This window comes from Syngnathoides biaculeatus, chromosome 16, assembly GCF_019802595.1.
Source record: "Syngnathoides biaculeatus isolate LvHL_M chromosome 16, ASM1980259v1, whole genome shotgun sequence".
Lineage (NCBI taxonomy): Eukaryota > Metazoa > Chordata > Actinopteri > Syngnathiformes > Syngnathidae > Syngnathoides > Syngnathoides biaculeatus.
In genome coordinates this window covers 3,999,894-4,025,992 of record NC_084655.1, presented here as the reverse complement: position 1 = coordinate 4,025,992, position 26,099 = coordinate 3,999,894, and the positions used below count along the sequence as shown (strand labels likewise).

At 40.4% G+C, this 26,099-nt stretch overlaps 1 protein-coding gene across 6 annotated transcripts; it reads left to right on the top strand.

The window, feature by feature from the left end:
• Window positions 1–144: 144 nt before the first annotated feature.
• Window positions 145–26,099, top strand: mettl22 (methyltransferase 22, Kin17 lysine). Of its 6 annotated transcripts, XM_061846565.1 has the most exons (13): window positions 8,247–8,335; window positions 9,164–9,296; window positions 9,659–9,820; window positions 12,892–13,072; window positions 15,037–15,176; window positions 15,606–15,646; window positions 16,217–16,361; window positions 16,536–16,607; window positions 17,865–17,918; window positions 18,314–18,394; window positions 21,074–21,176; window positions 21,551–21,719; window positions 24,794–25,607. In XM_061846565.1, the coding sequence occupies exons 3-13, from the start codon at window positions 9,715–9,717 to the stop codon at window positions 24,983–24,985; spliced, it is 1,284 nt and encodes a 427-aa protein (XP_061702549.1). In that variant the 5' UTR covers window positions 8,247–8,335; window positions 9,164–9,296; window positions 9,659–9,714; the 3' UTR covers window positions 24,986–25,607. The 6 variants fall into 6 exon arrangements, with proteins under 6 accessions (XP_061702548.1, XP_061702551.1, XP_061702547.1 ...); XM_061846564.1 differs by lacking the exons at window positions 8,247–8,335; window positions 9,164–9,296 and adding an exon at window positions 145–287; XM_061846567.1 differs by lacking the exons at window positions 9,164–9,296; window positions 24,794–25,607 and adding an exon at window positions 25,614–26,099 and having other exon boundaries at window positions 8,191–8,335.

Below are 26,099 nucleotides of genomic sequence, written 5' to 3'. Positions count from 1 at the left end.
AAAGACGAACATTGTTGTGGGATGTCTTGACAGTTATGGCTGCGTAAGATGTTTTTCAGAGCCTGAAGGACACACTTAGGTGTCAATAGTAAATCAGGAAACAATCGTTGCGGCGCCAGGTGGGACGGGTAGGCCACCCGCCCTTTCTCTCGCACGCAACTGAAAAGTATAATAGAGAGATGCAGAGTACAAACAGGTAGAGTCTGCTGCGGGTTTCGTACGGACGCCCAGGTGGTTGACAAGCGGACCTCTACCTGGGTGATCGGCTCTCCACCTTCTCGGCATAGGTAAGGGGCTCATGTGATTGATTTCACGCAATGTCAACTGTGTTTTGAGAACTTGCATTTGGTCGAAATAAATATGCCAGTTATTAGGCTAAATAGCATTTGGGAACGTTGGTCTTTTGTTGAGTGTCGTCTTTGTCTCCTGAGCCCCGACCAGCACCGATCCTTTCAATAAAACATTTTTGGCGTTGTCGGCAGGATCGTGCAGGCTACGCGCAGGAGATAGAAACGGGATGTGTTGTTTTAGAAGGAAAACTAAGGGTGCGCAAGAGGCACCAGAGGAGGAGGTGGTGCCTGGGTGGGAAGGCATCACTTTCCGAGAGATAGAAGCTGTCTTACGGGAGCGTGGGGGACGCCCCGGACCATGGACAGGAGTGAATCCCGCTGCCACGCCGCTGGCATTATGTGATATGTTGAGGCGGGTGGATGTGAATGCTCGTGCTCCGCTGGGAGGCACGCAGCAGATGTTGTGGATGTGTGCGGAAGCTTGGAAAAATTGCGTGTTGAAGTTGGATAAGGTTAGAAGCGCAGAAAATCAAAAGGCGCAAGAGGTTATCTAGCTAGAGGTTATAGTGAAAGAATTAAAGGAGCATTTGGCAAAAATGCAGAGTATAACGGAAAGAGCTGTAATGCTTATCTCCCGAGTGGCGCGAAGAGGGCGAAAGAAGAAACCTCGTAAAATAGAACAAGCGCAAATCCGTTCATTCACCACTGGGCTGTCAGCGCAGTGGAATCCAGAGGAGTGGAACGGGGATATGTGGGGGGGATGATGATGATGACGATGATGAATATGATAGGAGGTATAAGACCGGACCCGCCACCACAGACCGGGTTGTATCCCTCGTTAAAGGCGTTGCAGATACACCCGATCACGCGACGAAAAGAGCAGCGACGCGTGATACCGGATCGAATCCAGGATCTGATGGGGGCGGACGGTCGACAGATTCTGAATGAAAACGGCGAGCGAGTGCGGGGGCTGGTCCCACAAGCGCAGCCAGAGCCAGAATTGTTTATGACTAGAGATTATACACAGGAAGAGATGACTCATATTGTGACAAAGTATCGTCAGAAACCGGGCGAACCGATCGATGTTTGGCTCATTCGGTTGATAGAGGAAGGAGCTGATGCCGTTAATATAGATGTTGGGGGGATTATCAGCGGTTCGCAGCGCTTTCCACCGATAGCCAGCTAAACGCGGAATTCCGGGGAACGTGCAGAATCATGGGCGGTGATGTAGGGCTCCCTCTCTCGGCGTTATATGGAGCAGCCACGCAGCTGATATTTCCATCATATCAAGATTGGCCAGAACTGAGAGGGTAATGGTCAACCATCAGGGATGCAGTGATGAGATTGACACGGTTGTGTATGAGGCACTCAATTTCGGGTGACGGCTCTGTGGAAATAAGAGATGGGGAGGTCCCGAAAATGATCCGGTATGCGATAATACGTGATGCTCCCCCACATTATAGAGCGGCGGTATTAACTATTTTGTTGGGAGCCGCTGACCTGACATTCTCGATGGTGAAAAGTAGGTTGGCGGAGTTAGCAACGCTCGGGGACTGGTCTAACGTGAGCGCGCCGCGTGATCGTGAACCACGTGAAAAACCGAGGGAAAATAGGAACAGTTTTCCGAAAAAGGGAAAACCTGAGGGAAGCAGAAGTGACATGTGGAGGGAACTAATCAAAGCAGGGGTTCCAGCTGAGGAAATTGACGGGGTTCCTACGTCAGCGCTTGCTGAAAAATGCAGACAGAAGTGACTGCAGGTTAGATGTTTCTCTGGAGGAGGCTTTCCTCAAACGACGATGGGCGTGGCGGAGTTAACCAGTATGCTCAAAGAGTTGATAAAGCCCCCTCCCATTGTCCCTCCTACCACTCCTCCTATTGCACCTCCCACAGCACCTCCCTTACCACGGGAGGAGGAGGAGACTTCATCAAGCGAGGAGGAGGAGGAAGTGAGGCAAGTAGCAGCTGTGCAGCGACGGAAGAAGGGGAAGAAAGGCAAAAATAAACGACGCAATCATGGTGATGAATAGGATGAAGGCCAAGCCCTGGTAGCTCGTCAACAACCGGCTCAACGATGGTCTACTAGTGATATTAGACCTCATGTGAGGATGGAAATTTATTGGGATAAATCAGTTCAAACAGTAACAGCGTTAGTAGATACCGAGGCGGAGGCCTCAATAATTTCTGGAAATCCAGAGAAAATGAAAGGACCCCTTGTACCATTAACAGGACTAGGAGGAAAAGTGGTTTATGGAAAACATGTAAACTTACCTTTGAAAATCGGAAATATGCCTGTGAAAACATATATGGTGATTGTAACCCCTATCCCAGAGTGGATAGTGGGCATGGACATATTAGCCGTAATGACACTTTATTTGAGAGCCGGGAGATTTGAATTCGGGGTAAATCCACTGAAAATTCATGCAATATTGGTGGGTAAAGTAAAAATGCCACCTTTTCCGATACCACAAGCTACACAGGTAGTTAGTCAAAAGCAATACCGGATACCTGGAGGACAGGAAGAAATTTCGGCGACCATTAAAGAATATTTAGAAGCTGGTGTATTGAAAACAGTGACGACAAACTGGAACAATCCGTTGTGGCCAGTCAGGAAATCAGATAACTCTTGGAGGATGACAGTAGACTACAGAGGATTGAATAAACACACACCTGCATTTACTTCCGCGGTGCCCGACGCAGTGACAATTATAGAACGGGTGCAACATCATTCCGGAATGTGGTATGGGGTCATAGATTTGGCTAACGCATTTTTCACTATTCCCATTCCTGAGGATAGGATGAATCAATTTGCGTTTACCTGGGAAGGGCGCCAATACACGTTTACCAGACTACCTCAGGGTTATTTACATAGTCCCACAATCTGCCACCAGGAGGTAGCAGAGCACCTGGAAAAGCTAAAAGTTACTAAGGAAATAATGATATCACATTATATCGATGACATACTAGTGCAAGGAACGAGGGGGGAAGAAGTGAAGGAAGTTCTAGGACAGCTAATACAGCACATGAAAGGGTTCGGATGGGAAATTAACCCTGCAAAGGTCCAAGGACCTTCGCAAACGGTGAAATTTCTAGGAATCATCTGGAACAAAGGGGAAAGGGAAGTGGCAGAAAAAGCTAAGGCTAAAATTGCTAACTTTCCAGTTCCACACACCAAGGCAGATGCTAGGAAATACATCGGGTTGTTTGGATTTTGGAGGAATCATATTCCTCATTTGGGACAGATACTTCAAACTCTCTACAAATGCACTAAGAAAAAGGAGGACTTTAGTTGGAGAGAAGAACAACAGCGATCATTTGATATGGCGAAGGAAGCGATACAGCAAGCAGTGTCACTGGGAAAAATGAAATCGGGACCGGTAGAATTGCAGGTGTCCGCGTTAAATGAATACGTTAACTGGTGTTTGTGGCAAAAGCAAGATAGGATTCGTAAACCCTTGGGATTCTGGTTGAGAAAGCTCCCAGAAGCAGGCCTAAGGTACACACCTTTTGAAAAGCAGCTATTAGCATGCTATTGGGCATTGGTTGAAACTGATGCTCAAACGGTGGGCCACGAGGTGTTAATGAGAACACATATACCGATTTTGACATGGGTTAAAGGTAACCCGACGACACATAGAATAGGAACCGCACAGGAAGCTAGTATTATCAAATGGAAATGGTATGTGTCTGAGCGAATTAAAATAGGGGAAAAAGGAGTCTCTATGTTGCATGAACAAGTTGCAGATGCTCCGGAGAATGGAGAGACGCCGTTCGAGGTACATCCTCTCGAAGAGTCTCCAGTAAAGGTGGGAAAACGATGGGACGACCTAGATAAGGAGGAAAAAGAGCGTGCTTGGTTCACTGATGGGTCGTGCCAATACATTGCTGGTAAACGGCGATGGAAGGCCGGGGCTTTCAACCCACAACTCGGACAATCCCTAGAAGAATTAGGAGAAGGAAAGAGTAGTCAATGGGCTGAATTGAAGGCAGTAGGAAGGCAGCAGGTAATTATGCAAGGAGGGCCGCAAGGACTCTGCATATTTACAGACTCGTGGTCAGTAGCCCAGGGGCTTCATACGTGTATGCCCACATGGCATGCCACGGGGTGGAAAATTCATTCAAAAGAAGTTTGGGGAAAAGAGTTGTGGGCGGACATTTGGGAAAAAGCTAAAACTATTCCCATCACTGTGGTGCAAGTGGATGCACACACTAACAGAGGAGACTCAGAAGCTCTCGATAACAAAGCTGCAGATCAGCTAGTAAAAATCATGACGGAAGTAAGAGAGTCTAGCCCAGGGTTATCTAGATGGGCTCATGTTAAAGCAGGACATTGGGGAGTATAAGGAACTCTCCAGTGGGCTCGAGACAGGGGCATAGATCTGAAGTTCGACGATGTCAGAACCGGTATTGCAGAATGTGAAGAATGTCAACATCAGAGGTGAGGTGTTCCTCAGCATGTGGCAGGACAGCTACACAGGGGTAAAACCTCGGGACAGATCTGGAAGATGGATTTTGTTGGACCACTGCCACAGTCGCAGGGCTGTAAATATGCCTGTATGCCTGCACCGCAGTAGACACATTCTCAGGGGTTCTGGTAGTTCATCCCTGTAAAACAGTAAAACAACAAAGCACAATACAATGTTTAGAAGTAATACAGAGGTATTATGGAACACCAGTTCAAATACAGACGGATAATGGAACGCATTTCACAGGAAATGTGGTAAAAGAGTGGGCAAAGACTCACCATGTAGAATGGATCTATCACATTCCCTATTATCCGCAGGCTGCTGGGTTAATAGAGCGAATGAATGGAATTCTTAAGGAAACATTGAAAAAGCTCGAAACAGAACGCTGGACAAATGGTGCAAAGACTTACCCGAGGCGGTGAATCAGATTAATAATAGACCGCTTGGGTCGGGAATAACGCCCCTAATACGAATGATAATAGGGGAACCGGTACAAAATTCCAATGGGGAGATTATAATGTGGAAAATTGATCCTCAAGATGAAATTCCCGTACGAGCTACTCCAGGCTCAGCAGGATTGGATTTGAAAATCCTGACAAACATCACTCTGGTTCCCAACGAAATCCAAATAGTGAAAACAGGATTGGGGCTCCAGTGTCCACCAGGGACATATGGACACATTCTACCACGAAGTGGGTTATCACTAAAAGGGTTAACAATTCAAGCCGGACTAATTGATGCGGACTATCAAGGAGAAATTGGAGTGGTATGCAAATTATTAGCAGAACAGCCCCTTACATTGGAAAGAGGGGACAAAATTGCTCAATTGGTAGTGAAGCCTTGCCTTGTATCCAAGGTAAAAGAAATTCCTAAACCTGTGGTGATAACCACCAGAGGGGAGGGAGGATTTGGTTTGGTTGATTTCTGGGGAACCAGAGCCATCAACTCTTTGAACTCAAACCACTGAACATAACAACAATGTAATGTAATATTTTGCAACAGCACTTTTGTGCATTTATTTATTTTAGCAACAACTGTGCCTTGATGTTTTATCTATTGTTTTTTACGTAAGATGTTCTTCGATTTTTATTCTATTTTATTGCACCTTGTGGAGAAGCACTCATCATTTCATTGTATGAACAGCATATAATGACAATAAAGGGTTTTGATTTGATTTTCAAAAACCCACTCAGACACGGACAGAACATACAAATACCACGCCGGCGAACCTGGATTTGAACCCAAGTCTTCAGAACTGTGAGGAAGACATGCTAACCAGTCGTTCACAGTACCGATGACCTCAATTATCTGTAACCCAGTTGAGGACAACCGTGATACAAGTTGGATGAATTTCTGCAAATTTTTTTCAACTTCTAAAATACTGAAATTATATTAATTTAGTCTCTTCATGAAAGGTCTTCACAGTGTTACAAAACAATCAAACAGCAATACAGTGCAGTATGAAAACAAAACAAAGGAGTAGGCTACACTCTCACTGGCCACAACATGAGCAGTATTTGAACCCTAGAACTCAGAACTGTGAGGTCACCACTCTAAGCAGTTAACTCAAACCACCATACCTATTTTTTGTGCAATTACATTAAATTTTATAATTTAACACAGCACACCTGAGGAGTGCTCATGGGAAACTAATGTGACCTGGCATACTGTTTGAGAATCACTGCTTCTGTAACGACAATTCAACATTAACAAACGGAAAAGCAATGGTGCGTTCAGAATTATCTCAGAAAAACTGTATTATTGTAGTGAATGAACAGCAGAACTTTGTACTTCATAATGTAGGTTATCTCAATATTTAACATGTTCTCAGTATGGTGCATTACACACTACGACAATTGTTAACACAATGGATAAATGACAAACTTTGTAGTATCGTTGATAAATGGTCAACCACAAACCAGCCATTATTTTATTTGTGGAGTTTTTTTTCTTTTATACATGTTTTGTGTTAGCTGTTTTTGCATCTCAGTGCAATGAAATCAGGAATTATATATATATATATATATATATATATATATATATATATATATAAAGTCTGGCGCTTCCATGAAACGAATTGGCATTTTAATTAATTAATGACATTTATTTCATTCATATGTCAATGACAAATTTCAGAAAGTGTTCTCTCCTGGCCACAGATTGATGGTCATGTGACACAAATGCTATGTCATTCGAATTAGTTACGCCTTTTTTCAAAACTACGCCTCCTCCCTTCACGCTACAGACTGACACTTCTCGTCAACGGAACCTTTTTTATGTTAAGTACAGACCCATTTACGCACTGATCTAAAAAAATAATAATAAATGGATAGTGCATACACATCGAGCGGTATGTCGATTGGCTGAAGCCAGTTGGCCGCCATCTTGGTACTCCAAAACAGTGTGTAAGACATGGTTCATCGGTTGGATTATGGCAGGGGTTTTCTAAAAAATTTGGGATGTAGAATTAAAACTGGTCTGTGAGCGTTGTGAGCTTGACATTTTTTCAGTTCTGGGAACATGAAGGATTTTTAATTCAACTTGATAAGACAAAAAAGGCTAAGTGCAAAGGAAAGACATATAAGAGCCTTGCATATTACCTATGGCCGGTTTTCCGTGACATCTTAACTTTTTCCAAAATATGCTGTGAAGCACTATCATTATAAGTAAGTAAGTTTACTTAGCCGATTTCCGTGACATCTTAACTTTTTCCAAAATACGCTTTGAAGCACTATCATTATAACCTGGGGGAAAAAACAAGCATTTTTTGTCATAAAAACTTTAAATTGGAAGTCAATCAGTTAGATATATGTTTGGAAATAAGGACGCACATTGGGAAAATACATGCTAAACGCATTGTTCATTTGTGGTCTCTGCGACGTCCTATTTCAGACAGAAAATGTAAACTTCCTCGCGTTTGAAAATCAAATTCAATTTGTAGCGTTCTGTATTATGAAATTCATCAAAAATTCCACAGAAAATGTGTTTTCTTGTTTATCCACTGATTAAGTTTGGGAAAATATTTAAATCACCTTTTTGCGAAAAACCATCGGCCTATAAAGGTGACGCAGAGAGTAAACAGTGAACAACAATCGGAAACAAAACTTTGTTCAAGTGAATTGAGATCATCAGTAAATTAAAAAAAAACATTTACATACAAACTTTAACAGTGTCAAAGTAAATCTTTCTAACTGACCTGTGGAATGTTTTCTCACAGCCACGAAACTGGCAAATAACGCAATTTATCGCTGTTGCTGCACACGTCGGCATGGTTGTTATGGGAGTATCAAGATGGAAAATGGCGACTTCCGTTTTGGTGGCCAATGAGCTATACAATCTTTTTTTTTTTTTAATTAAGATAAGTAGATTCACGACAATACACCACTTGAACATTGGAAAATAAACAAATTACGGCTTAATTTTCGTGTCAATGTGTTGTCTTTAATGGGAACATCGACCTTTCCAACATGGCCGCCACGGAGGTTCGCCGGGGTGCTACTGTGCTGTGGTGGTTCTTGTCTTAGCTATGGCCATGACAGCTGGTCGCAGGAGCTTTGTCGCCTGCGTTTTCTTTCGCAGAGGTTAGTCGTGTTCACATTTTGAAATGCGTATTTTGAAATATGTGATATGATAAAACGCATTTGAGCAAACTATGTATGCTATCCCCGCGTGTAATGACAGCATTAATTGAACTGAGAATTAAGTTGTTTTTTTTTTTAACAATGTAGCGCGTGCTAGTAATGAGCTGAGTTCAAGAGATTTTTAGCAAACATAATGATACACAGAAACGGAATGTATTTTAAAAAGTACAACGTTCTCTTTTCTTTGTAACGACTAATGATAGACTGCTTTTAACCAAGTAAGACATGAACAAAACCTGTTTTGATTTTAGTCATATCTATTATGGATTTTGAGAAGAAAATGAGTGTTGACTAATAATTGTAGCAACATATGATAAAAATCGTAAGTCCATTTTATGTATGGTAAACTAAAGAATCATCTCAACAGGTGCTTAGTTATAATATTTGTCTAATTATAGACCAGATAGAACTGGTACTTATCAACAGAAAAAGTCCAAATGGTCCTTTAACTACCCAAATATTGTTTAATTCGGTTTTTAAATCCAGGTTAAAAGTTCTCTCTCAAACTCTCGTGTTTTATAGAGTATTTCCCCTTTTAATTATATTTCTTGCACTGTACGTTGTTTTTGTTTGTTTTCATTTTTATATGTATTTTGTTGTCATTTCAATTGTTTTTTTCTTGTTTTTTTTCTTATTAATCAAATCATTTTAATAATCTAACCCCCTGTTTTGGATACAATTTAAAGGTATTGTCACTTTCCTAAAATTATGGCACAAGTTATTTGCTGAGAACTTTTTGGAGGACTAAAACATCTCTTTGTGTTGCAGGCCACCTCTACGAAAATTGCTACCATGGAAATTAGATTACTAATGAGTGGAAGATATTTTTATTGTCCCATAAACATCTGTCCTTCTCCAAATCTGTCCTTCTGACCATTAACACGGAATACCTTTGTTAAAAGTAATCAATTTTCTCATACTGTTATGCCATGGAACCCAAACAGATAACTGGAGTCTTCATGTAAAATGAGCTCTTGGTTAACTGGTTCAAATTACTTTTAGAATGCCAAGATAAAAATAGAGCTTGTAGTTCCAAGATGTCAGAAGGATATTGCGTTCTGTGTATTATAACATATCTACTTTTAGTAAGGTAAATTGAAAGTCTTGTTGAAATATTAAGTTACATCCAGAATGTATGCATCCAACAGATTTACAAACAAACAGATATGGGTATTCCTTATTTAAAACTGAAAAATACCTCGCTGGAACTGTAAGTAGTGTTGTAACTGACAGTCTTTGTGTTTCCTGTCACGATCTCCTCAGATATTTGTCAGCAAAGGACTGCGGTTCTACTGTTTTAAGAACATGATTTAAAAGCCATGAACCAGATCATCTTTCAACATGATAATGTGCTATCAGATGTTCACATGTTTCTGCCTAATGCCTGCCACCTAATGACACGCCTCAACAATGTTGGACAGCCTGGTACGTATAATTACGTTTTGACTGCTTTGGAATAAATATATTGTACCCAAATGTAATTGTCGAAAGTTGATCTTGGTTTTTTTGTATTCTCTGCATGCACACACCCAAAATGTGTCACTGTGACTTGGTGATATATTTATCTGCTTGACTGAGTGTATTTTATGTATAGATCCTACAACTCCTGGTATATCATCTCTAAATTGTTGAGTAAATTAAGGCCCATCAGTTTCTAACAGTAACATAGTTACACAATCAAGTAAAGTGAATCATAACCTTTAAACACACAAGTGCAAAAACAATATATACAAAACTACAAAGGCCAACAAGTATTTTTCAATGCTTCGGGGGACACCACTGAGGCAAAATCTTTGGGGTACACGTATAAAGGTTATTTTGCTTTAAGTTAAAATTGATAACCACCGTCAAAACATTTCAGTAAACTGTAACTGATGCACTTTTTAAAACCTTGTAGTGAGTTATCAAGTAAAGGACAGCTATTATATAGCGTCTGATTAATGTGCATTGATGAGAACCATTCTGATGACCTAGACAAAAGCATAGCAAACTCTCCCCTAAAGTATGGTAATGTAAAGAAATTGAATATTCTTAAATGCACTGATCCCTAGCAAATTAGCTTAACCTTCCCTGATTGAAAAGTGAAGCAAGTCTGGCCCACACAACAAGACAAGACCGAGGTAATTGTTTTTGGCATTAAAGAAAAAAGTTGAACTACCTTTTAAAAAGTAAAGGCGAAGTCCAAAACCTTGGTGTTCTGATGAATTCCCACTTGACATTCAACAGTCATATCAAATCGCTAAATCTGCATTTTACCATCTGAAGAACATATCTAGAGGGGAGGCTTGCATGTGTCAAGCAGACTAGGAGAACCTCATCCATGAATTTATCTCAAGTCGACTTGACTGTTGGAATGGTCTTCTGACTGGGCTCCCCAAAAAGAGCATTAAACAGCTGCAGCTTGTCCAGAATGCTCCAGCTCTGGTTGTGACCAGAACAAAGCGGTCAGAGCATATAACTCCAATTCTAAAGTCTTGACACTGGTTTCCAGTCAGTTTTAAAATAGATTTTAAAGTTCTGCTACTGGTCTATAAATCACTAAATGGTTAAGTCGTGAAAACATGCAATAAATACTAATGGAATACAAACCCAGAAGGGGTCTGAGATCAACTGAATCAGGTCTAGTAATGGAGTGCAGACTCCAAAGCAAACATGTTCAAGCAGAACTTAGCTACAGTAAAGAAAATAAGTATTTGAACACCCTGCCGTATTGCAAGTTTTCCCACTTAGAAATCATGGAGCGGTCTGAAATTTTCATCATAGGTGCAAGTCCACTGTGAGAGAGAGACTCTAAAAAGAAAAATCCAGAAATCACGATGTATGATTTTTTTTTTTTTTTTTTTTTAAATTGTGTGATACAGCAACAAATAAGTATTTGAACACCTATCAGCTAGAATTCTGACCCTCAAAGACCTGTTAGTCCGCCTTTAAAAGTCCACTTCCTATCCATGTATTATCCTGAATCAGAGGCACTTGTGTGAGGTCGTTAGCTGCGTAAAGACACCTGTCCACCCCATACAATCAGTAAGACTCGTACTTGTAACATAGCCAAGACCAAAGAGCTGTCCAAAGACACAAGAGACAAATTATTCAACTCCACACGGTTGGAAAGGGCTATGGAGAAATTGCCAAGCAGCTTGGTGAAAAAAGGTCCACTGTTGGAGCAATCATTATAAAATTGAAGAAGCTAAACATGACGGTCAATTTCAATCAGAGTAGAGCCCCATGCAAGATATCAACTCGTGGGGTCTCAGTAATCCTGACAAAGGTGGGGAATCAGCCCAGGACTACACGACAGGACTGGGTCAGTGACCTGAAAAGAGCTGGGACCACTGTTTTCAAGGTGACTGTTGGTAATACACTCAGACATCATGGTTTGAAATCATGCATGGCCCTTGCTTAAACCAACAACTTGCTTAAACCTGTCTTAAGTTTGCCAATGACCATTTGAATGATACAAAGGAGTCATGGGAGAAAGTTTTGTGTTCAGATGAGATTGAACTTTTTGGTCATAAGTCCACTAACCGTGTTTGGAGGAAGACGAACAATGACTTCCATCCCTAGAACACCATCCCTGCTGTGAAGCATGGGGGTGGTAGCATCATACTTTGGGGGTGTTTTTCTGCACATGGGACAGGACAACTGCGCTGTATTAAGGAGAGGATGACCGCGGCCATGTACTGTGAGATTTTGGGGAACAACCTCTTTCCCTCAGTCAGAGCATTGAAGATGGGTTGTGGCTGGGTCTTTAAACATGACAATTACCCAAAGCACACAGCCAGGAAACCCAAGGAGTGGCTCCATAAGAAGCAAATCAAGGTCTTGGCATGGCCTAGCCAGTCTCCAGACCTAAACCCAATAGAAAATCTTTGGAGGGAGCTGAAACGATGCGTTTCTCAGCGACAACCCAGAAACCTGTCTGATCTAGAGAAGATCTGTGTGGAGGAGTGGGCCAAAATCGCTTCTGCAGTGTGTGCAAACCTGCTGAACAACTAAATGAATTGTTTGACCTCTGTAATTGCAAACAAAGGCTACTGTACCAAATATTAACATTGTTTTTTGTCAGGTGTTCAAATACTTATTTGCTGCTGTATCACACAAACAAATCATTTAAAAAAATCATACATTGTGATTTCTGGATTTTTCCTTTTAGATTATCTCTCTCACAGTGGACATGCACCTACGATGAAAATTTCAGACCCCTCCATGATTTCTTAGTGGGAGAACTTGCAATACAGCAGGGTGTTCAAATACTTATTTTCTTCACTGTATTATGCTGCACAGAAATGGAATAAATTGGCAACAGAGGTGACGTCAGCCCCAACTGTGAGTGTTTTCAAATCCAGATTTAAAAACTATTTTTTTTTTCTCATGTGTTTGATTACTTCCACTTTAATGCGTATTGAGTAACCTTGTGTATGAAATGCGCAATACAAATAAATTTGCTTTGGTTTATTTTGCAAAATTGTTTTTATAATTTTCATTTGTTCATCCAGTTTTCATCTCCCATTTCAAGATTGTGTCGGAAGCTGGAAAGCTGGAGAGCAATGATGAGGGCACAAGGGAAAACAGTGACAATGAAAGGCTCATTCTCGCACAAAACGGCAAAGAGGAAGGGAGCGAAAGAAATGTAGAACCAGCCTTGGATGAGGATGGAGATCTCAACGTCACACATCGGTAGGGAAGGGCTCAAGTTAATTTTGTTGGCCGTTCCTTCCAGTCTGCTGTGTTTTAAAGGTCTCAGCCATTTCAAAATGTGTTGTTTAATCATTTCTTCATTGGTTTAAAGGCATAGTGATAATGCTTGGAATTTATGTGGTTAAACATAAGTAAAAATGTATATTAGTGTGTCTTCTAGAGCTGCATTACGTTTTTATTTTTCTATTTGTCCTGTCCTATCCTGTCCTGTCTCATCTATCTAATCTATGTATCGCTACGTTGCCTTGAAAATGTATTTTCTCCCCACTCATGATTTTTTTTTTTTTTGCATATCTATCACACAAAAGGTTTCAAATCAACAAGCCCATTTTAATAGCACTTGGAAAAAACCCAAGGAAATCCAAAATGTAGTTTTGAATAGAAAATTCAATTTATTAAGCCCCCCCCCCCAAAAAAAAAAAAAAAATCCAAACCTTTAGGGTTAGGTTAGGGTTTAACCCTAACCCTCTGTGAAGATGTAATTGCCCCCTGTTAAATGTATTGAGTAACCACAAATTTAGGAAAGGTGAGTTCAATTTCACAGGCCACAAAAAAGCCTGATTACCATCGTGCTTGTTGATCCAAGAAATCACTTAGATAGAATCTTTCAGAGAAATAAACTACAAGATCTCAAGAACCAATACGTCATGCCACAATCCAAAGTAATTCAAGAAGAAATGAGGAAAAAAAGTGATTTCAATCCATCAATTTGGAAAACATCACAAAGCCATATCAAGGCCTTGGTGCGGCGAACCACTGTCAGAGCCATTATCTGCAAATGGAGAAAACTGGGAACAATAGCAAACCTTTCCAGGAGTGGTCGACCAACTAAAATGACTCCAGGAGTGCGACAACAACTCATCCAGGAGGTCACAAAAGAACCTCGAACAACAGCGAAAGACCTGTAGGCCTCGCTGGCCTCAGTTAAGGTCTGTGTTTAAGACTCTATCATAAGAAAGTCACTGACCAAACATTGCATCCATGGGAGAGTTCCCGGGCAAAACCCCCTCTGTCAGCAAAGAATATGAAAGCTCGTGTCACGTTTTCCAAAATACATCTTGATCCTGAAGACTTTTGGAGAAACATTCTGTGGAGTAACCAGTCAAAAACTGAACTTTTTGGAAGGTGTGTGGCCCCTTACATCTGGCATAAAAATAAGACAGCTTTTCATAAAAATAACATTATGTCAACAGTGACTCATGGTGGTGGCAGTGGAATGGTCTGTGGCTGCTTTGCTACTTCAGGAACAGGGCAACTTGCTGTGACTGATGAAACTATAAATTCTGCTGTGTACCCAACAATCCTGAAGGAGAATGTCCGGCCATCAATTTGTTCCCTGAAACTCAAGCACTGTTGGATCATGCAGCAGGACAATGATGTAAAACATACCAGTAAGTCCAATTTTGAATGGCTCAAAAAAAAAAATGTTTTTGAGTGTCCAAGTCAAAGTCCAATTTAAATCCAATTGAGATGCTGTGGTGTGACCTTAAACGGGGAGTTCATGCTAGAAAAACCTGTAATATAGTGGATTTGAAACAATTCTTCAAAGAATAGTGGGACACAATTCCTTTAGAGCGATGTGAAAGACTCATCCCCAATTATCGCAAACGCTTGATTTCAGTTGTTGCTGCCAAGGGCGGCACAACACGTTATTCGGTTCAGGGTTAAGGAGCAATTACTTTTTTCACAGAGGTTCACAAAGGCTTGGATTTTTTTTTTGGTGCCTTAATAAATTGAACTGTCATTTCAAAACTGCAGTATATATTTCCTTGGGTTGTCTCCGAGTGGTATTAAAATTGGTTTCATGATATGAAACCTTTGCGTGTTATAGATATGCAAAATCAACAGAAATCAGGAAGGGTTGATGAATACTTTTTCACAGCACTGTAGCTATTGGTCTGTCTGTAAATCTAATCTAATTTATTTACCTTGATTTTCCTCAGACCTAGGAGTAATCCTGCAGGAGATTGCAGCAGGGAAGTGATCTGCCCTGTCATTCTCAAACAATCACATTACTCATCACTACAAAACGAGGAAAATACAGATGAGGCAGATGAATGCTTGACCAACACTGTACAGATAGGTAAGTATAAGCCTGTTGTTGTTCTTCGTTGGTCAGCACATAAAATGTTGAAGCATGTCACTTTTGAAAATTAAATGTCAAAGGAATGCTTAATAGTAAAACGAAATAAAGCCAATTTTGACATAGATCATTGAAATGAAATTATTGACTTAATTCCGGCTTGTTTTAAGGGCCCTTGACATCTGAAAATATGTGATATACTACAACTAATAATAACAATAATAATAATAACTGAATGTTTAGGCACACCCATGGCATCAGTGTCACCGTTTTAACTTTGAAATTATTTTAAATTTGATTGATGTACCGTATTTTCATGGCTATAAGGCGCACCGTATTAAAAGGCGCAGTCTCAGATGCTGGTGCAATTCCAGTATTTAACACATATACAAAGTGCAGTGTATTATTAGATTCTGTGTATTTTTGCAGAGCATACGATGGCAACACCCCTGGAGGATGTTGGCAAACAGGTTAGTAAAATGACTCTTGACTCTTAACTTTTCTAGATTTGTGATAAACATTTCAAAGGCCACTGTCTGTTTTTAATGGGATATATTGTGTATCATTGTGAACATGTTAGTGGGTTTAAGAAGAAACTCCACTCCCGGCTCCACAAAAGTCATTTACTCAGCTTCCCCAACCAACAAAGACCCAGTGTAAAATCTTTTTACATGTAAAGATTGCAGGCTAGCAGTAAATATTATAACATAATTCCCATATCTCTCTCTAAACACACAAGTGTGAACCATTTTGACTTTGTATTTGTGGTGAATATTTGCATATACAGTAGTAAATAAATACTGTAGTTCAACCAGCTGCATTGTGACATAGACCTCTTATATATTCTGTTCTGAGAGATCATGACTCCAACTATAACCCATTGTAATTAATGATGGATACTTCAACAAAGTGAAGTTTTGGCAAAAAATGCCTTTTTTCCCCCACAATTTTACAATCATGACATTAATTTTTGTTTTTTGTCTGGACCGGTTGGAATGACAGCTGTATCTAAGCACCTTTATTTGTCTTCCGCCTGCCAGGTTTGGAGAGGAGCACTACTCTTGTCTGACTTCATCCTGTCTCAGCCACTCATGTTCAAAGGGGCAACAGTTGTGGAGTTAGGAGGTGGTGGGGGTTTAACCAGCATAATCATGGCCACTTTAGCCAAACGAGTGTACTGCACAGGTACAAGATCATGAAGCAGTTCTCATTTCTCCTGCTTGTACGAATTCATTTTTTTCATTTAATTTATATGTTCAAGAGTAGTCAGTCTCTGACCAAATAAACTGACATACAAAGCTATTTTGACATTGTCTTTTTAGTGTTTAGTACTGGTAATACTCTAATTTTGTGTTTCAGATGTTGGAGAGGACCTTTTAAACATGTGTCAGAGAAATGTAACTTTAAATCGACAAATGATTGAGCTTGCAGGTGAGAAATCCCCCTCCACCCCTTCCCCCATTGCAAAGAAAAAAAAGGTATTACCCAGAGTTACTTTCAACTGTGAATAAATAACTGTTCTCACTGGGGTGCAGGCTGATAGGCAACTTGCTTGCATGCAGTTAATATTGAGGACCTTGTCAGACCTCACAAGGTTATCACAACGGACGTAATGAGCTCATGTGATTTTTAAACAAAATAAAAACACGTTTTAGTTGTGCACAGTTGTTTGCTGTTTTTTGCCTGTGCTATATCTCTATTATATTTACACAATGAGTACAAACGTTGCAACATCAAAACACAACTAATTTCAAGATGAATGAAAACTGACATCTAACTCATTATCCCCACCAATTGATATGAAATTGAAAATTGATGATCTTGCACAATATACAGGTCACTATTGCTCTTGAAGAGTGCAACACTGGGTCAACCATATTAATACCCTTGTGCAATAAATGTGCTCTGTTATCAGCATTGCCACATCCTGGCAAGTTTTAAAATAAATTCCCTTGAACAAAATGCAGAACTCTTGATTATCCTTACTGCTGAAATGTTTGCCAATTAGTTATGGTAGCTCCCACACACTTCCTATTATCATTTCATGTGACAGCTCCTTGAAAGTTCATTCTGGCGGAACGGTGGCACAGCTCAAGAGCTTTGGCCTCACAGTTCTGAGGCTCGGTGTTCAAATCCCAGGCCCGCTTGTGTGGAGTTTGCATGTTCTTCCTGTGCCTGCGTGGGTTTTCTCTGGGCACTCCGGTTTCCTCCCACATCCCAAAAACATGCATTCATTGGACACTTTAAATTACCCCCTAGGTGTGACTGTGAGTGCAACTTTTGTCTGTCTCCATGTGCCCTGCAATTGGCTGGGAACCAGTTCAGGGTGTACCTGGCTCCTGCCCGATGACAGCTGGAGTTGGGTCGAATACTCCCACAACCCTCTTATGGATAAGCAGCTCAGAAAATGGATGGATGAATGGATTCTTAAGTCTAGGTTTTTCAATGAAGTTAGACATTTTTTTTCATTCGCAAAACAACATTTCGACACAAACCATAACATCTATTTTCTGACCAACTGTCCTCATTAGAGTCGCAAGTTAGCTGAACCCTTTTTCAATGATAAATTTCAATAGTATCAGACTTCATTAAATGTTTGTTAACCCTACATCTTCATACATTTCATCTTCTGAGAAAAAAAGCTTGAATTTGCTGTTTGGCTCTATCTTTTGCTATCTTACCTTTTAGGTGGTGAAGTGAGAGTGAGACAGTTGGATTGGCTCCAATCTGACTTTTGCAAAGGTAATTACATTCATTAGATAATACAGTACCTATGATAGATTGAATATTGATTTTCGATTATATTCACTAAACATATGAAATCTCTGTGGATTGAAAATTAATGTTTTCTAAACTTGACTCTTGACTCCAATCTTGTGGACAACCCTCCCAAATACAAATGATTCATTCAAATATAAATTACTGGAAGAGTTTTGTTTATATCAGCCACATTCCTCTCCAAAACAAATCTCCACTCTGGGGAAGTTTATCCTGATGCTGATCCTCAATTACCAGTAATGACAAAAAAAAAAAAATCAAAGGTGCCTTTATGTCCGAGTTTTGCTGATGTTCTACAGTCCTATATGTCTACATTAAAGGTCTTATAAATAAATGAAATCCCTTTGTGTCACCTATAGATACCGTTGTGGAACTTAACTGGACAGAGGAGGAAGTAGCTGATATTCATGATAATGCTAGCTTCATCATTGCTGCTGATGGTAGGTCAATATGAATCTTATTGACGTCACAGCTGATGTATTTGTGATCAGCCATAAGTTTGCAATTTTAAAGTTTTAATGTTTTGTTCTTGTTAAATAAAAATACTAACTGTCCGTCTTTATTTTAAGATGATGCTAAAATGGTAATTGGTAACGCTGTACACAGAATGTGACAGATAATTCAGATATTTTTTTATTTTCTTTTTTTTTAAATACCTGTATTCAGGCACTCACATTTGAAAAATGTACGGCTATGGTCAATCATCCTCGCAGATATAAAGTTACTGGTGTTGTCCACCAGTCATGCCCGCAGATATAAAGTTGCGGGTGTGATTAGGGATGCAATCCCAAGACCTTAGGTCGCTCCTCAGACTCCGCGTCATTCCCGTCCGGAGAACCATCCGTGGTTGCCCACTTGGAGCTCCGGAGGGCTTTGTTTACGCACTTACGTCCCCCACGTAGCCCTCCGAGTAGTCAGACTCCAGGCTCATTCCGCCCGAAGCACCATCCGAATATTAAACATTATTTACAGCCACAGGATCAAATCTGTATGGAAATATTCCTCCGCCTTCCCGATCAACCGATACTGCTATTTCTTCATCAGATGAGGATAAGTCTGAGAAATCAGCGGTGGGCATAATGTAATCGAGCCTTTAGTGCACACCTTACACGTAACATCTGCGGACGTAAGTCATGTGACTCATGCAAATTGCACCGCCCCTGAAAATTCATAATTGTCAATAATCTTCTCAAAACACTATTAAATGAGAGAGGATTTAACTTCACATTGTCAAAATAGAGTACATATTACATGACCTATTGGATACATTGTCAATGCAAAGCCCAGGAATTCCCTTTTAATGGCACTCACAAGGCAGTGAGGAACAATTACGATTTTACATGTGTAAGCAAAAGAAGCTTACATTCCTGTTCCCCTTACATTACCGTATTTCCCGGACTATACGTCGTTCCGGAGTACAAGTCACACCAGCCATAAAATCCCTAGAAAATAAGGAAAAAACATGTATAAGTTGCACTGTAGTATAACTCGGATTTTTGGGGGAAATTAATCTGATAAAATCCAACACCAAGAAAAGACATGTCATTTAAAATTTAAAAGACGAACAATTTAAAATAAAATAGAATAGCGGTAACAACAGGATGAACGGTATGCTTACGTTACATGGCACAACTGAGAATGTGCCTGTTATGTTAACATATTAAGAGTTATTTCTGAAACTATAGCATAAATAACATACTAAGAAATTTACCAAAACCATCTGTGTCACTCCAAATATCCGGTAACTAAAATCCAATGAAATCTTCATCCTCGGTGTCACTTTTAAATAAGGCCGCCAACTCCATAGGTAGACAACGCGCCACTTCCTCTTCTATGTCGCTTACGTCAGACTCATTGTCCGTTGCAGTTAGACCTAGCTAATTCCAGCCTTTCTGAATCCCGAACAGGATGGTTTTGGTTGTCATCGAAGCCCATACTTTGTCGAGCCATCCAATGACTTCCCGGAAAGGTACATGGCGGATTCACCCGGAAACTGTGCTCACGCAATGACGCAGAGACAGTTTGTCCTAGTGAGGTTGCTGTAGTCCACAGGTTTCAAGTCAAACTCTGATCGTGTCGGAACAACTACGTAATTATGGAAACACTTTTGACAAAGGTCGCTCAAAGAAAAAAAATATGATGAGTACCGAAGTTTTCAACAAGAATGGAAAGCCTTTGTGAAAAGGGAAGGTTCTGGTCTGTGTCTACATTCACAAATGGGCAGTATGCCAAAGCGTTCGTCTTCGATGTTGCCAATGAACATTTTGCCAACTTCGCATAAAAGCAAGATAATCAAATGAATAAAAGACATGCCTTTGTTGGCAAGAACCATTCACCATTACACGATCATGATAGCAAATCAAATTGAATTACGTTCACGATAAATGGACGGAATTCTCAACGCCTGCATGAAGCTTAATCTAACAAGGTATGACAAGTCGCATTCATGGTATGAAGTACTTTTGTCGTCATTGGTTAGCAACATCGTAATAATGTTATTTAAAATAATATGCAGAATATGATTTTCTCTTCAATGGCATTTTTGTTCAGTCCTTCTCAGTTATAAATTGCAGATACACGGGCCTAGAGCGCCCGCTTACGGTTGTCAGTGTGAAAATATCCGATAAGCGACTCAAAAAATGGATGAATGGATGTAATAATGTATTAATAATTTCACATATAAGTCGCTCTGTAGAATAAGTCGCACCCCCAGCCAAACGAAGAAAAAAAACTGCGATTTATAGTCCAAAAAATACGGCACATTTTTTTTTAAAACCTTGCGGGGATAAGCAGTTTGGAAAATGGATGGATGGATTTTAGTGCGTCTGTGCATATGCATGTGTGTCTGTGTTTTAATAATAAGTTTCCCTGTTTTCATGGAACTTCCTAAATAATCAAGCTTTTGACACTACTGTGTTCTAATTCATTGAGATGTGCCTGTGTAGTGCAAGCTCTCCCGTCCACTTTTATGCTGATGACATTGCAGTCTGCTGTATTTTGTATCTTAATGTAAGCTAGATTCTTTTGCTCTATATTGCACTGCAAAAGTTTTTACATTTATCTTGGGCATATTGTTTTTCGATAATCCTAATAAAAAAACATTTTATTTTTGTCCCCAGTTTGCTATGATGATGAGCTGACAGATGCCTTCTTTCGAACACTATACCGACTGTGCAATAACTTTGCTCATGCCTGCACCATCTTTATTTCCATTGAAAAAAGGTAAGAACAACAACAACCAGTCCTTTGTTGCGTGAGTAATCATCTCATTGCTTTTTGGAGCATGGAGCATGCATCATATCATTGATAGTACTTTTCATTCAGTGTGTACACATCACACTGGTAAATAATCTGCAAATTTGGTTCTTGCATTTGGTGCATCAGAACCAGACCGCAATCAATATTTACGTTATGATGATGGTGATTTAGACACCGTCGTACCAGTCTGAACATCAGCAACCTTTTTTTCTTACAGTATTTCAAACACATTATTGTTAATGATTATAACTATTGAGGTTAATATAGTATGTTTTAGAATTAGAATAATAAAAATCTCTAAAACCATAGTGACTAAGTAGTAATTTGGTGTTATCAAGATTCAACTTCACCCTGCGACAAATGGATGTTTCCTGCGACGCGTACAACCATTTCAAGCAGTGCCTGTCCCAGCTCAAGGACCTGGTGGATGGACAATGCAGCTACACAGTAGAACAAGTCCCTTGCACCTTCCAACAGTTTCTTCAGTATGAACGCATAGATCATCTGGTAAGAGACACACTTTTCTTTTAACACTTAAATCAGTAGTCCCTAATCCCTTTTTTCTGGCAGGGACCAGTTCATTCAGGTACATATTTCCCAAGGTATGGCAACCATTGTTGAAAGGAGGTTGATTTCTAATTGTGGGTTTGTGTGTTTGTGGAGGGGGGGATTTAATTTGCTCGGAAGCTAATCATCAACGTATTGGGGAGAGAGGCCCAGGGTTGCCATGGTTCATAAAACCTCTTGGCAATTGTGTGTTTACGTGGCTAAACCTTTTAGCCACAATTAGCCAGCACTCGTCAATGGGAACTAAGCCAATAAGCTTTCATTGTGTGGGTTCAGGCGGCCCGGCGGCCGAGTGACTACCACATTCGAGGTTCAAAACCCGACCATGCCTTATGGAGTGTGGATGTTCTCCCTGTGCCCGCATGGGTTTTCTCTGGGTACTCTGGTATCCTCCCACATCCAAAAACATGTGTAGTAGGTTAATTGAAGACTCTAAATTGACCCCTCCGTACAGGGCACTTAACCACGCCTCCTGAAGTGACGTCACGCCACATGAGCTGACGTAAGACAAACAGTAAAAATGGCAAATACAATACAATACATTCTGAACTGAGACAGACTCCATGCTTCTGATTTCATTCAAATCAACGATATATTATAGATTCCAAATACAATACATTCTTAACTGAGAGAGACGCCATGCTTCTGATTTCATTCAATCATTCACACGTAGCGGTGTTATGCTAGCGGAGAACGTCTCATTTATACGAGACGTGTATTAAAAATCAAATTTAGGGCATATCTTCGTGCAAACACAGTCTGGTTAAGCTTCGGCCGCGAGCCAGCAAGAAAGCGACACGTTTGTGCAGTCCGATCATCGCTAAATATTGCTCAACAAAGAATAAGTGTGTCAATCGTTCACACGTAACAGTGTTATGCTAGCGGAGAACGTCTCATTCATTTATACGAGACTTGTATTAAAAATCAAATTTAGGGCATAACTTCGTGCAAACACCGTCTGGTTAAGCTTCTGGCCGCGAGCCAGCAAGAAATCAATATCTTTGTGCAGTCCAATCATCGCTAAATATCGCTCAACAAAGAATAAGTGTGTAAATCGTTCACACGTAGCAATGTTATGCTAGCGGAGAACGTCTCATTCAATTATACGAGACGTGTATTAAAAATCAAATTTAGGGCATATCTTCGTGCAGACACAGTCTGGTTAAGCTTCGGCCACGAGCCAGCAAGAAATCAATACATTTGTGCAGTCCAATCATCGCTAAATATCGCTCAACAAAGAATAAATGTGTCAATCGTTCACACGCAGCAGTGTTATGCTAGCGAAGAACTTCGAATTCATTTATACGAGACATGTATTGAAAATCAAATATAGGGCATACCTTCGTGCAAACATATTTGTTCCGGTTGATATTAGATGGATTTAGTTGATGATGCGGTCTTCCACAAAATTTGATCCATCGAAGGCATTTTTCGTACTGGGTCTTCAGTTTTGGAAAGGGTACGAATCGAATTCCACCAACTAGCCTTTCAGGATACCTGTCGTCACTATTACAAAGTCCGTGACTACACCTCTTAACCATATTTAAAATAAAAAAATAAAACGCTAACTCAACCTATACTGGACCATGCAATGTTGTCTGAGAAAATGGCGGGAGCAAAAACGGGCTTTGGTTTATGCAGATCTCTGGCCTCTGATTGGTCAGTGACGCGGATTGCGCAATATCCACGGAGGGGTCAATTGCCTATAGGTGTGAACGGTTGTTTGTTTCTGTGTGCCCTGCCAATGACTGGCCTACCCCGCCTCTCGCCTCAAAATAGGTGGGATATGTTCAATGGTTGCAGCACGGTGGAGCAGCTGGAAAGCGTTGGCCTCACAGTTCATAGGTCCCGGATTCAATCCCAGACCTGCCTGTGTGGACTTTGCATGTTCTCCACATGCCTGTGGGTTTTCTCAGGGCAGTCCGTTTTCCTCCCGCATTCCAAAAACATGCAACATTAATTGGACTCTCTAAATTGCCCATTGGTGTGATTGTGAGTGCGGCTGTTTGTCTCGATGTGCGCTGCGATTGGCTGGCAGCCATTTCCAGGTGTACGCTGTCTCCTGCCCGATAGGCTCCAGCACTCCCTGCGACCCTTGTAAGGAGAAGCGGCTAAGAAAGTGGCTGGATAATATTATTGTTCGGTTTATCACCTAACTTGCTGGAATAGTTGCTGGAAAAGTCGTCTTTCTTCTGATCGGGAGGAGGTGAGAGACAGGCCAGTTACAGTCTCCAAACACATTCTGAACCAGCCTCTCACGTACTTTTTTTTTAGAAAATACAAGGTCAAAAGGAGGGGTGAGCAGATGAAATGAACAAAGGTAGAGTTTTGGTGATGATATGGCACATTCTTTGGTTATGATGGAGTTGTCTTTGGCCACTTCTAGGAAGATACTCTTGCTTATGTGTGTAGGAGCTCATCCTGTGAACAAGACTCTTCGAAGCAAGGATGATACTTTGGCTTTGTTGAAAGTCCATAATAAATATATTAACAATAACTAACAATTGTATATTCATCCATTTTCCAGAACTATTAAAGTATAAATACATTTTTAATGTTAATGGTATAAATTAAAGTAAAAGTGTTAAGATGAGTGTTATTGGAAATTCCTCAAGAAAGACCTTAAGGACTTTATATAGAATTTTCTCAACGTCAAACGTTTTAGTTGTAGATAATATTGCAACCTAATATTAGCTGTCAGATAATTGTAACGCATATCAAAAGCAGGACTAAGTGGTCTAAATTATGTAAGAAGGCTACGGGGGCGGGGTGACTGTTTGCCATGGTCACCCAAATGACTAGCTAGTTACACCCTGGTTTGAGATAGTGCCCACACCGTAGGCAGTCAACCAGTCAGAGATGAATAGCCACATTTATTACTGCGTTACAACAAAGAGCCACATCATACACACCAAAGAGGTATAGACTACGTCGCGGTCATAAATATCCATGCTTAATTTTGGAGCCAAGCTGCATCTTACCTTGTCTTCCCCAATGCACAATGGTCCTCGCAGGTAGGAAATCTGGTAAGCCTGACTGCTTGGCCAACACTGGCTGGCCGACGAATTGAACCATTTTACGAAGCGGTGGGAACAACTAAACCATTAACACTGCTTTCACACGGCAGAATGAGCGCACTACATCTTTTTTCCCCCCAAGGTACAGTATTTGTTTTGTCCTGTACTAACTGCAAGATGGTACTGTAGGTGACTACTAACTCAAATAACTGAATATTTTAATTTGATATTCAGGACATAAAACATTTTGCAAATGCAATTTTCCAAACTTTTTGATTTTATGTTTCCATTGCTTAGCATAGTGAGCTAGTGGTTAGGACGGCTGGCTCACAATCCTGAGGTTTCGGGTTCACCTGGCTTTCCTGTGTGGAAGTTGTATTTTCACCCCATGCCCGCATGCTGCTTGAATGATTTTTTTTTTTCATGTTTGTGTCTTTCTCGCACATTTGCGAAAAAAAACATGCATTTTAAAATTCATTGAAGACTAACTTGTTCATGGGTTTGCATGACAGTGTAAATGGTTGTTTGTCTATGTGCCCTGCAATTGGCTGGTGATGAGTCCAGTGTGCACGCCTTTCACCCAAACTCAGCTGGGATAGGCTCCAGGCAACCTCAATCCCAAATGAGGATAAGCGGTAAAGAAAAAAGATGAATAAATGGCTGGATTGATGTTTACGTTGACGAAGTTGTACAATCATTGTATTCTCTCTTCAATATTATTCTGACCACCCTGTTATAGCAGAGGTTTTATGATTTGATCCAGCCCAGTGCTGATATTTTTGAATAGACTCCCATTATTTTTCTGTTTTACTTCCAGGAGCTTTGGAAAGTGACTTCCAATAGCCAACCCATCTTGACCAGCACTGTCACCACTGTACCGGACAGCGATCCGCTCCCAAAAACCTAAAATCTTGAAATTTTCATTTTGTTGGTTTGTATCCTGAGAAATTTATTAAAATTAATAATAATACAGAGAGGTCCTCAGTCTACAATGTTATGCAGTTCTGAACCAATTTGTACACTTTTTTGTGTGGAAACCAACCACAACAATAAAGGAAAGAAATTATTGTATTTATTTTAAACTTTTATTTGGTTGTTTTATGTTTATGGCTTAGAAGTGGGTTTTTTAATATAAAAACTGTAATTATGACTTTACTACTGTGAGTTGGCATAGGTTACTGATGTTCAAACTTGTGAGTTCAAAGTTAACTGCTGATTGTGTCAACTAATGGATCTCTGTTGTAATTTGTGTCCCTGTAAATTGAAATTAAAAAATGCTCAATTACGCCACTAATGTCAAAAA